This window comes from Nerophis ophidion, linkage group LG16 (genome assembly GCF_033978795.1).
Source record: "Nerophis ophidion isolate RoL-2023_Sa linkage group LG16, RoL_Noph_v1.0, whole genome shotgun sequence".
Classification (NCBI taxonomy): Eukaryota; Metazoa; Chordata; class Actinopteri; order Syngnathiformes; family Syngnathidae; genus Nerophis; species Nerophis ophidion.
In genome coordinates, this window is record NC_084626.1 from 28,920,698 (window position 1) to 28,933,847 (window position 13,150).

Sequence of the window (13,150 nt, forward strand, 5' to 3'; positions counted from 1 at the left end):
CAATCCGTGACGTCACGCGCACGCGTCGTCATACCGCAATGTTTTCAGCAGGATAATTCGCGGGAAATTTTAAATTGCAATTTAGTAAACTAAAAAGGCCGTATTGGCATGTGTTGCAATGTTAATATTTCATCATTGATATATAAACTATCAGACTGTGTGGTGGATAGTAGTGGGTTTCAGTAGGCCTTTAAATGGGCCTAATCACTAATGGACAACAGGTGCGCTGGAGAGAAACAGAACAGAAATTGGAGGTGCAGCAAACCTTGTAAGAACTAAGCAGGAACTACAACACTAAAATAGAAAGTGAAAGTACCAGGACAGGAAAATAACTAACTAGATCATGACAGGCACCTTCTCAAGTTGTATTTCTGCAACCTACAACAATACATCTGGAAGACATATTTGCTCCTTCTCTAAATTACGCCTAAAAATATCGTGGATGAAGACGCTAAACACATACTAGGCTGTAGTGGTGTCCCGACACCAATATTTTAGTACCGGTACCAAAATGTATTTTGAGACTTTTCGGTACTTTTCTAAATAAAGGGTACCACAAAATGTCATTATTGGCTTTATTTTAACAAACAATCTTAGGGTGGTGAACATACAAGACAACTTGTCTTTTAGTAGTAAGTAAGCAAACAAAGGCTCCTAATTTAGTCTGCTGACATATGCACAAACATATTGTTGTCATGCCTGTAAATCAGTTTATGTTTGATCATGTTTGTTTTGTTTTTGGATTCTTGTTTCCCGTTTTGCACTTCCTGGTTTTGTTTGTCTCCATAGTTACGCATTAGTTTCCAACTGGTCTCTAAGCCCTGCCCTCAGTCCCGCACCTGTTTCTCATCATCATAGTCACTATTTAAATCATTTGTTTTCTGTTCATCGGGCTGGGAACTTTGCTATTACTGGTGCTTATGCTATTGCTTGCTTACTGCTTGCTGCTCCAACCTTCATGCCATGCTATTCGGTTTTGTCCACGTCAAGTAAATTTTTGTTATTCAAGCCGTTGTGCTAGTTTTGTTTATAGTTCATTATTCATGCCATTGAGCAAGTATTTTTGTTTCATGTTTGTATTTTGTAGTCTAGTATTAGTACCTCCTTGTGAGCGCCCTTTGTTTGCTTATTTTTGTATTTAGTGTATTAATAAATTCATCATGTACCTGAATTCACGCCTGGCTCGTTCCAACTTCCCTCTGCATCGAAGAAGCAAAATCAATCCAAGTCATAGTCCTGACAATTGTGTCATTTTCCATTTTATTATTTTGTCAAATTTATTTAGGACAAGTTGTAGAAAATTAATTATTAATCTACTTAATAATTTACTGTTAATTTCTGCTTATTTTCTCTTTTAATATGTTCTATCTACACTCCTGTTGAAATGTAATAATCACTTATTCTTCTCTTGTTTAAGTGCTTTACATAAGTTTTGGATGATACCACAAATTTGGGTATCAATCCGATACCAAGTCGTTACAGGATCATACATTGATCATATTGAAAGTCCTCATGTGTCCAGGGACATATTTGCTGTTTATGAAAATAATATAAATTTAAAAAAAAGAAAGAAATATTGTGTGAAAATAAAAAATATCGATGTAATCATAGTAGTACTGACTAGGTACGCCCCTGTACTTGGTATCATTACAGTGGATGTCAGGTGTAGACCCACCCATGGCGTTTGTTCACATGTTGATGCAGGTGAGCTACGGTGTGTAGTGAAGCTTGTTTAGCTATTCCTCGTCTTGCTGGGATGATACTTGTAAGAAACTTACTTTGTCGCCATGGAGACCAGGATTAATGATTTAGAAGTAGCTCCAACACATCAGACTGCGGATGGTCTTTAACCGCCAGCTAGGCAGCCATGTCTTTAAACACTTCTTCCTGAGGGCGTTACAGTGTTATAACTTCACCTTCATCGTTAGTTTTTAAGCCAAAATGCGTCCGTTCTCCCTTTTCCGTCTACACACTGTCTGCTTGTAAGGACTCTGTGATTGTGCGCTGCCGAACATGCTCCTCTGCTCGTAAACCAGCAATGTCATGGCGTGAAGACGCGCCGCCATGCCATGTTTGAGGACAAACACGACACAATCCACAATTGTTAGAAAGCCCATTGTTTAATATGTTTGTGTGTATGCTTCACTGATGAGAGTATTTGGTGAACATCGTTTTGTCCTACTAATTTTGGCGGTTCTTGAACTCACCATATTGTGGACTGTGAGGCAACAGTTTTTTGTACATGTCAAATATTCCACTCCTTTGTCTCATTTTGTCCACCAAACGTTTTATACTGTGCATGACTGCACAAAGGTGTGCGTTTGTTGAAGTTTTTGACTTGTTGGAGTGCTAATCATTAATACATGCTATTAAGGCTAGCTGTATGTACATATTGCATCATTATGCCTCATTTGTAGGTATATTTGAGCTCATTTAATTTGTATATAATTTATATTTGCATGACTCATGACATATCTGAATGTAATATTGGCTTAATTTCTGATAGTTGTTGGTGTGTTAAAGTTAAAGTACCGATGATTGTCTCACACACACACACACACACACACACTAGGTTTGGCGAAAATATTCTCTGCATTTGACCCAGACCACAGCAAACATTACCTAGCTTGCCAAAGATTGTATCCATTAAAAGAAGACAGCCTGCAGTTTCCTTCAACTTGGACACACACATCTATACCTTTGTCCATTCTAAAAAAAACCTCATTTCAAGGAGTTCTCACCCTCTGAGTAGCCTCTGATTGACTAATCATAATCAGAAATACTTTATTAATCCCCCAAGAGGATATTAAGATGTTTTAAAAATGTGCTTTATTTTGATAGTAGGCAATTATAGCTTAAAACATCATTGCAACACTTATGTCTTTTAAAGTCATTTTAATAGTAGGCTACTATAGACACTTATATAAGTGTTATAATGAGGACAACACATGATGTAAGCATTTTAAAGTCATTTTGATAGTAGGCTACTTTATACACTTACATCATGTGTTGTCTTGTTTATAATGCTTATATAATACTTTTAAAGTTGTTTTAAAGTAGGCTACTATAGCTAATACAGACACATCATGTGTTGCCTTCATTATAACACTTATGTAAGTCTTTTAAAATCATTTTGATAGTAGGCTACTATAGCTAATGTAGACACTTACATAAGCGCTATAATGAAGACAACACATGATGTAGGTCTTTTAAAGTCATTTGATAGTAGGCTAATATAGCTAATACAGACACTGACATCATGTATGGTCTTCATTATAACACTGATATAAGTCTTTTAAAGTAATTTTGATAGTAGGCTACTGTAGCTAATATCGACACTTATATAAGTTTTATAATGAAGACAACACATGATGTAAGTCTTTTACAGTAATTTTGTTAGTAGGCTACTATAGCTAATATAGACACTGACATCATGTATGGTCTTCATTATAACACTGATATAAGACTTTTAAAGTAATTTCGATAGTAGGCTACTATAGCAAATACAGACACTTACATCAGTGTTGTCTTCATTATAACACTTATATAAGTCTTTTAAAGTCATTTTGACAGTAGGCTAATACAACTAATATAGACACATCACGTGTTGCCTTCATTATAACACTTATATAAGTCTTTTAAAGTCATTTTGATAGTAAGTTAATATAGACACTTACATCACGTGTTACCTTCATTATAACACTTATACACGACTTTTAAAGTAATTTTGATAGAAGGCTAATATAACTAATATAAACACATAATGTGTTGCCTTCATTATAACACTTATATAAGTCTTTTAAAGTCATTTTGATAGTAGGCTAATATAACTAATATAAACACATCAGTGTTGTCTTCATTATAACACATAAGTATTTTAAAATAATTTTGATAGTAGGCTAATATAACTAATATAGACTCTTACATCATGTGTTGCCTTCATTATAACACTTATATAAGACTTTTAAAGTCATTTTGATAGTAGGCTAATAGACACATCACGTGTTGCCTTCATTATAACACTTATATAAGTCTTTTAAAGTCATTTTGATAGTAGGCTAATATAACTAATATAGACACTTACATCATGTGTTGCCTTCATTATAACACTTATATAAGACTTTTAACGTTGTTTTTATAGTAGGCTAATATAACTAATATAGACATTTACATCATGTGTTGCTTTCATTATAACACTTATATAAGACCTTTAAAGTCATTTTGATAGTAGGCTACTATAGCTAACTTAAACACTTACATAAGTGTTATAATGAAGACAACACATGATGTAAGTCTTAAAGTCATTTTGTTAATAGGCTAATATAGACACTGACATCATTTATGGTTTTCATTATAACACTTATATAAGACTTTCAAAGTCATTTTGATAGTAGGCTACTAAAGCAAATATAGACACTTACATCAGTGTTGTCTTCATTATAACACTTATATAAGACTTTTAAAGTCATTTTAAAAGTAGGCTACAAAAGCTAATACAGACACATCAGTGTTGCCTTCATTATAACACTTATAAGTCTTTTAAAGTCATTTTAATAGTTGGCTTATATAGCTAATATAGACACTGACATCTTGGGGCGGTTTAGCTCGGTTGGTAGAGTGGCCGTGCCAGCAACTTGAGGGTTGCAGGTTCGATTCCCGCTTCCGCCATCCTAGTCACTGCCGTTGTGTCCTTGGGCAAGACACTTTACCCACCTGCTCCCAGTGCCACCCACACTGGTTTGAATGTAACTTAGATATTGGGTTTCACTATGTAAAGCGCTTTGAGTCACTAGAGAAAAAGTGCTATATAAATATAATTCACTTCACTTCACTTCACTTGTGTTCTTATTATAACACTTATATAAGTCTTTTAAAGTCATTTTGATAGTAGGCTAATATACACACATCACGTGTTGCCTTCATTATAACACTTATATAAGTCTTTCAAAGTCATTTTGATAGTAGGCTAATATAACTAATATAGACACATCACGTTTTGTCTTCATTATAACACTTTTATAAGTCTTTTAAAGTAATTTTGATAGTAGGTTAATATAAACACATCACGTGTTGCCTTCATTATAACACTTATATAAGTATTTTAAAGTAATTTTGATAGTAGGCTAATATAGACACTTCATGTGTTGCCTTCATTATAACACTTTTATAAGTCTTTTAAAGTAATTTTGATAGTAGGCTAATATAGACACTTCATGTGTTGCCTTCATTATAACACTTATATAAGTCTTTTAAAGTAATTTTGATAGTAGGCTAATATAGACACATCATGTGTTGCCTTCATTATAACACTTATATAAGTCTTTTAAAGTCATTTTGATAGTAGGCTAATATAGACACTTACATCATGTGTTGCCTTCATTATAACACTTATATAAGTCTTTTAAAGTAATTTTGATAGTAGGTTAATATAAACACATCACGTGTTGCCTTCATTATAACACTTATATAAGTCTTTTAAAGTAATTTTGATAGTAGGTTAATATAAACACATCACGTGTTGCCTTCATTATAACACTTATATAAGTCTTTTAAAGTCATTTTGATAGTAGGCTAATATAGACACATCATGTGTTGCCTTCATTATAACACTTTTATAAGTCTTTTAAAGTAATTTTGATAGTAGGCTAATATAGACACATCATGTGTTGCCTTCATTATAACACTTATATAAGTCTTTTAAAGTCATTTTGATAGTAGGCTAATATAGACACTTACATCATGTGTTGCCTTCATTATAACACTTATATAAGTCTTTTAAAGTAATTTTGATAGTAGGTTAATATAAACACATCACGTGTTGCCTTCATTATAACACTTATATAAGTCTTTTAAAGTCATTTTGATAGTAGGCTAATATAGACACTTACATCACGTGTTGCCTTCATTATAACACTTTTATAAGTCTTTTAAAGTCATTTTGATAGTAGGCTAAGATAACTAATATAGACACATCATGTGTTGCCTTCATTATAACACTCATAAATGTACTTGTATAGCGCTTTTCTACCTTCAAGGTACTCAAAGCGCTTTGACATTACTTCCACATTTACACATTCATACACTGATGGAGGGAGCTGCCATGCAAGGCGCTAACCAGCACCCATCAGGAGCAAGGGTGAAGTGTCTTGCTCAGGACACGACGGACGTGACGAGGTTGGTACTAGGTGGGGATTGAACCAGGGACCCTCGGGTTGCGCACGACCACCCTTCCACTGCGCCACGTATATATAAGTCTTTTAAAGTAATTTTGATAGTAGGCTAATATATACACTTACATCACGTGTTGCCTTCATTATAACACTTATATAAGACCTTTAAAGTCATTTTGACAGTAGGCTAATATAACTAAAATAGACACTTACATAAATCAATCAATCAATCAATGTTTACTTATATAGCCCTAAATCACTAGTGTCTCAAAGGGCTGCACAAACCACTACGACATCCTCGGTAGGCCCACATAAGGGCAAGGAAAACTCACACCCAGTGGGACATCGGTGACAATGATGACTATGAGAACCTTGGAGAGGAGGAAAGCAATGGATGTCGAGCGGGTCTAACATGATACTGTGAAAGTTCAATCATCATGTGTTGCTTTCATTATAACACTTACATAAGACTTTTAAAGTCATTTTGATAGTAGGCTACTATAGCTAACTTAAACACTTAGTGTTATAATGAAGACAACACATGATGTAAGTCTTAAAGTAATTTTGTTAATAGGCTAATATAGACACTGACATCATTTATGGTTTTCATTATAACACTTATATAAGACTTTCAAAGTCATTTTGATAGTAGGTTACTATAGCTAATACAGATATATCATGTGTTGTCTTCATTATAACACTTATGTAGGTCTTAAGTCATTTTGGATGTAGGCTACTATAGCTAATACAGACACTTACATCCGTGTTGTATTCATTATAACACTTATGAAGGGACGGCGTGGCACAGTGGGAGAGTGGCCGTGCGCAACCCATGGGTCCCTGGTTCAAATCCCACCTAGTACCAACCTCGTCACGTCCGTTGTGTCCTGAGCAAGACACTTCACCCTTGCTCCTGATGGGTGCTGGTTAGCGCCTTGCATGGCAGCTCCCTCCATCAGTGTGTGAATGTGTGTGTGAATGGGTAAATGTGGAAGTAATGTCAAAGCGCTTTGAGTACCTTGAAGGTAGAAAAGCGCTATACAAGTACAACCCATTTATCATTTATTTATAAAAGACTAAAAAGGCATTTTGATAGTAGGCTAAAATAGCTAACTAAGACACTTACATAAATGTTATAATGAAGACAACACATGATGTAAGTCTTAAAGTCATTTTGATAATAGGTTACTTTAGCCAATATAGACACTTACATCATGTGTTGTCTTTGTGTCAAGACTTTTAAAGTAAATTTGATAGTAGGCCACTCTTCCTGTTGCTTTCCTTTTAAGAATCATTTAATACTTTTCATTTTTTGCGGCTCCAGACAGATTTAGTTTTTTTGTTTTTGTATTTTTGGTCCAATATGGCTCTTTCCACGTTTTGGGTTGCCGAGCCCTGACCTAAGTGTTAGTATACCAGCGTACGCTTCCAGTGGCTGATGACAACAGTCAATGCTGCCATTAGAAAGACTTACAGACTGCAACTTACATAGACTGCTGATTTTAAGGGAGCTTGTCACACTGGCGGGAGAAAAGAGGGAACGTTATAGTGGATAAGATAAGACATCAAAGGCCCCCCACTATACACTTAAGACCTTATGGTGAACTCCGCTCAGAAGCTTTGAGACGCTCACACAGCCGAGTGAGGCAGTCATCACGGGTTTTGCACTTCTTTTTTTATTTTTTTTGTATTGCCCCCAGATAACGTAGCAGAGGGAAGAGACACAGAAGCACGCTCTCACTCTGACATCTCTGTCTCTCTCTGGTTATGAAAGAGGGCCCTCCACATTCATGGCAGAATCCTAGGATGTTTGCTTCCTTCTGACTTTGTTGTGGGAGACGTGTGCTCCTTGTTGGAGGGATATGTGGTTGGCACGGGGACTCGGGTGAGGTTCGGTTTTCAGGAGGGTTTGACATATTGTTTGTCGACAGCGATTGTTTCATCTGCTCTTTTAATGGGGAACCTAGTAGTTTCCTTCTGCCAAATCCTAAGGGGAAAACGTAGAAAAAAGGAAAGTATGCCTAATTGGTGTGTTGTGCCTCAAGTTTGTTTTTCATGCCGTATGTCGGGCTTTCTTCCATCGAGGGGTCGCATATTAAAAATGAAACAAATTTTATTTCTATTTTGTAAAAGGTAAACAAAAAAAGCTGTATTAGTTTTGTCTTTTGTGCTGCTATGCCAATGAACAAACTGGTAGGTAGGTAGCCTGGCACAATGCTGACCTCTAGCGGCCACACATAACATTAAACATGTCTCAAGTGTGCAGGGGGGAACGTCCATCCATCCATTTTTCTACCGCTTATTACCTTTTGGGGTCAGGGTGGGCACTGGTGCCCATCTCAGCTACAATCGGGCAGAAGGCGGGGTACACCTGGGGCGGTATAGCTCGGTTGGTAGAGCGGGCATATCAGCAACTTGAGGGTTGCAGGTTCGATCCCCGCTTCTGCCATCCTAGTCACTGCCGTTGTGTCCTCGGGCAAGACACTTTACCCACCTGCTCCCAGTGCCACCCACACTGGTTTAAATGCAAATTAAAGATACTGGGTTTCACTATGTAAAAAGCGCTTTGAGAAAAGCGCTATATAAATATAATTATTCACTGGACAAGTCCCACATCAATAACAAAATTATAAACAAATAAATATTTTAATATATGAGACTGTCTCAAAGACATTTGGTCAATCCAAGCAGCACTAGATTTAGCTTTTGGAACAACATGGTACACATTGTAGTTGTGATCCAAAGTACACGCGACAATTCATGCAGAAGAATTCAAATCAAGACATAAAGTCTCCGAGTGTAGAAAAGCAAAACCAGCTTATATTTAAGAGTTTGTTGATGTGCTGTTTGTGAGGTACTGTTGCAAACTGGGAGGAATTTAACTCAACACTTCATGGCCACAATGTAAGATACACCTGAATAAGATTGAATATTGTGCTGTCTGTAACAATGTTTGATATTGTGCTTGGAGTTTAATGTTCTTGCATCATACCTCAAGTGCCATCCATCCAAATTCTACCGCTTGTCCCTTTCGGGGTCGCTGGAGCCTATTCCAGCTTCATTCGGGCGTAAGGTGGGGTACACCCTGGACGCATACCTCAAGTGTTTTCAGCTAATTGCTATGCTTTAAGTTGCAAGTGAGTTGCAAGCAAATGTCTCAGTGAACCTCATAAGTTCAACGAAACAATCCGGTCTTACTCGGTGGCATTAGCTTTTAGCTTTAAATGAACATAACTTTGTTTGTCCAAGTGTGAACAGGCATGTGAGCACCCTTTGAGGGGGAAAAGGAAAAAAAAACTTAAATCGGCATAAAGTTAAAGTACCAATGATTGTCACACGTATTTGACCCATCACCCATTATCACCCCCTGGGAGGTGAGGGGAGCAGTGGGCAGCAGCAGTGCCACACCCAGGAATCATTTATGGTGATTTAACCCCCAATTCCAACCCTTAATGCTGAGTGCCAAGCAGGGAGGTAATGGGTCCCATTTTTATAGTCTTTGGTATGACTCGGCCGGGATTTGAACTCACGACCTACCGATCTCAGGCCGGACACTCTAACCACTAGGCCACTGAGTTCCAAAAGAATGTTTTGAAAAATCATGACTCCATTTCTTGCAAATGGGTCCATCTCTACACTATATTTTACCTTTAGATTTATTCTCATCTACCGAGTTCTTTTGGTTGTCTTTTTGACACTTGAATGTCCAATGGAATGCACAAGTTTTTTTTTTTATTTGTAGGAGATCATTTCCCACATTATTATCATTGGAAATGTAATGAAACATTGTATAACATAATGCAGCAAACTCAAAAAATGTTTCCCATTTGGCAACTTTATCCTGTAGCCACGCCCCCTGGGGTAATATACGTCCGGTGTTGTGACCTCTGTTTACATCCGTCACGTTAAAAAATATACCTTCTCGCCGGCTACTAATAAATACTAACAGTGTTTGGCTTGTAATCATCCAAGTATGATTAGCAGCGAAGTAGAGTGCGAACGAAGGTAAGTTAGTGCTCCTGATGGTCTTCCTGTCCTTTGCGGCATTTAGACAAGAGGAAGAGCGAGTATCTGCATTTGAGGCCAGTGTTCAACAAATTTGGTTTGGATCGTTTTTTGGGGGGGGGATATTTCATTAAAAAAACACGGAAATTAATGTTTAAAAAAGCAGATTTTCGAGTTTTCCCAGACATTGTAAATGCCTGGTAAAGGACCATGCTGAGACGAAATAGAGGATATTCATTACATTTAATAACGAAATAATCAAATATGCGTGTTGCCAACTTGGCGGTGCTAGTCTGCACCGTACTGAAGCATAATGCAGAGTCTAATGCCAGCCAGGAATATTAAAGGCCTACTGAAATGAGATTTTCTTATTTAAACGGGGATAGCAGGTCCATTCTATGTGTCATACTTGATCATTTCGCGATATTGCCATATTTTTGCTGAAAGGATTTAGTAGAGAACATCGACGATAAAGTTCGCAACTTTTGGTGCGTGACGTCACGGGTTGTGGAGCTCCTCACATCTGAACTTTGTTTACAATCATAGCCACCAGCGGCGAGAGCGATTCCGACCGAGAAAGCAACGATTTTCCCATTAATTTGAGCGAGGATGAAAGATTCATGGATGAGGAAAGTGAGAGTGAAGGACTAGAAAAATATATTTTTTTAAAAGACTAAAGGGCAGTGGGAGCGATTCAGATAGGGAAGGTGCTTTGAGAGGCGCCGTGGCAGCCTTGGGGGTGGCAGGACCACTCGGCCAGGCCCAACCGCAACAAGGGGTAGAGCCATACTGCTTTGAACCCGACGCTGACAGTGACTGTCAGGAGGATGCTGCTGATATCGATGCTGGAGTAGCACACGACATAGATCGCCTTCAGAATACAGAATGGTAAAAATTATCGCTGCGTAATACACTGTACTTTGTGTGTGTGGTCCAATCCAACCGTGTTAGCTTGACATCTCTGTTCCATAGTAAAGCTTGACTGTCATCTTTCGGGAATGTAAACAATGAAACACCAGCTGTGTTTGTGTTGCTAACGCCGGCCGCAATACACCGCTTCTCACCTACAGCTTTCTTCTTTGATGTCTCAATTGTTCATTGAACAAATTGCAAAAGATTAACCCACACAGAAGTCCAGAATACTGTGGAATTTTGCGATGAAAACAGACGACTAAATAGCTGGACAAGATGCTGGCACAAAATGTCCTCTACAATCCGTGACATCACGCGCTGGCGTCATCATACCGAGACGTTTTTAGCAGGATTTTTCTGCGCGAAATTTAAAATTGCACTTGGTCGTATTGGCATGTGTTGCAATGTTAATATTTCCTCATTGATATATAAACTATCAGACTGCGTGGTGGGTAGTAGTGGCTTTCAGTAGGCCTTTAGAATAATATCTAAACGGCAGACATTTATCCATGAAAATATGGACAAAGTGCTGATGGTGTATTTGACGGAAAATCCGCTGGAAGGAGAGTACTCTCCAAGGTAAATGCTGTACATTATTATATTACTTCATAAAACTATTATAGTTGTTTGTTGTACATTATTATAGTGCTTCAAAAAACTATTATAGTTGTTTGCTGTACATTATTATAGTGCTTCATAAAACTACTATAGTTGTTTGCAGTACATTCTATTGTATTGTTTTTTTCTATTAAATCAATACAAAATAATGTGCTTAAGCGCGCTGTCACAGAACCAATAAGGCTTGTAAGTTGAGGTATGACAACAAAAATATTGTAACCAAGCAATATTAAAACGGCAGAACATTAAGATGAGATGCACCAAATGTTGTGGTAAGTCCATGATGCATTTGGTATGTCTACAAAACAATGAATAATGTGGCTTATAACATTGAAACATGAGACATCACAACTAGCTTGGCATGAGGACAACATGTTAGAAATAAACATAAATATAATTGTAGACATGATTTGCTACCGTTTTAAAGTTCAGTTTGAAGGCTCACATCAGCTCTCAGGTGACACCTTTTCACCGCACGTGCTTGGGTGTGCTGTGGACGCTTCAGACGGCCTTAGGCGTGTTGCCCTGATGCAAGTTAGTTCGATCAGGACGAGACTGAGCCCGAGTCTTCGACATCAGTCGAGTCGTATTCATCAGCAGATTCGGTAAGAGCTGGGTAGGGGCGCGGCTGGTCCATGTTTACATACGTGACATTCAGACTGATGTAGTGCTCTCCCTCCAGGCCCGACAGAATGGTGGTCACGGCCGACACCAGCGTGGCAAAGTTAGGCCGCAGCTCTGGATCGGGGTCCCAGCACTGGAGCATGATGCTATACCTGAAAAAAAATGGGACAGTCAGAGTCTTTCGATAGCATCGTTTTACTGCTCAGTGTTGCCAACTTAGCGAGTGATAAGAAAGCCCAGATAGCCCGAATAGATGGCAACACTGCGGCTACAAAGAATACACTTGCATTCATATTCTTTGTGTAACCTGCGGATAATATTGTCAGAGACAGTGTGCCGTTAGGGCCAGCAAGGCCTTCTCTGATGGCCTAACATAAATCATGATCATAGATCAGTGGTTCTTAACCTTGTTGGAGGGACCGAACCCCACCAGTTTCATATGAGCATTCACCGAACCCTCCTTTTTTTTCAAATTCAAGACAAAGTTATCTTTTTGTTAACACTTTAGTATGGGGAACATATTCTAAGTAACAAAGAGTTACTTACTTATTATAACCCTAACCTTTGGTTAGGGTTATAATAAGCCCATGCCGAATAAGGCATTAATAAGTACTTAATAATGACTAGTTAGGACCCAATATGTTACTAATTTGCATGTTAATAAGCAACTAATTAATGTTGAATATGTTCCCCATACTAAAGTTTGACCATGTTTTTTTTTCTGGGGCACAAAATGAACCGTGCATGAACATCACCTTGTTCAAACAAAAAAAACAACACAGTGCATAAACTCCCAACAAATTGCACACCTGTAAATCAGT

General features: G+C 37.7%; 1 protein-coding gene across 3 annotated transcripts in view; it reads right to left on the minus strand.

Moving 5' to 3' along the window:
• Window positions 1-8,797: 8,797 nt before the first annotated feature.
• Window positions 8,798-13,150, minus strand: part of mst1rb (macrophage stimulating 1 receptor b) — a 64,323-nt gene continuing 59,970 nt past the window's right edge. For all 3 annotated transcript variants that reach the window (XM_061874806.1, XM_061874808.1, XM_061874809.1), the window contains one exon: window positions 8,798-12,481. In XM_061874806.1, coding sequence (XP_061730790.1) covers window positions 12,250-12,481 — 232 coding nt within the window. In that variant the 3' untranslated portion in view covers window positions 8,798-12,249. The remainder of the gene's footprint in view (window positions 12,482-13,150) is intronic.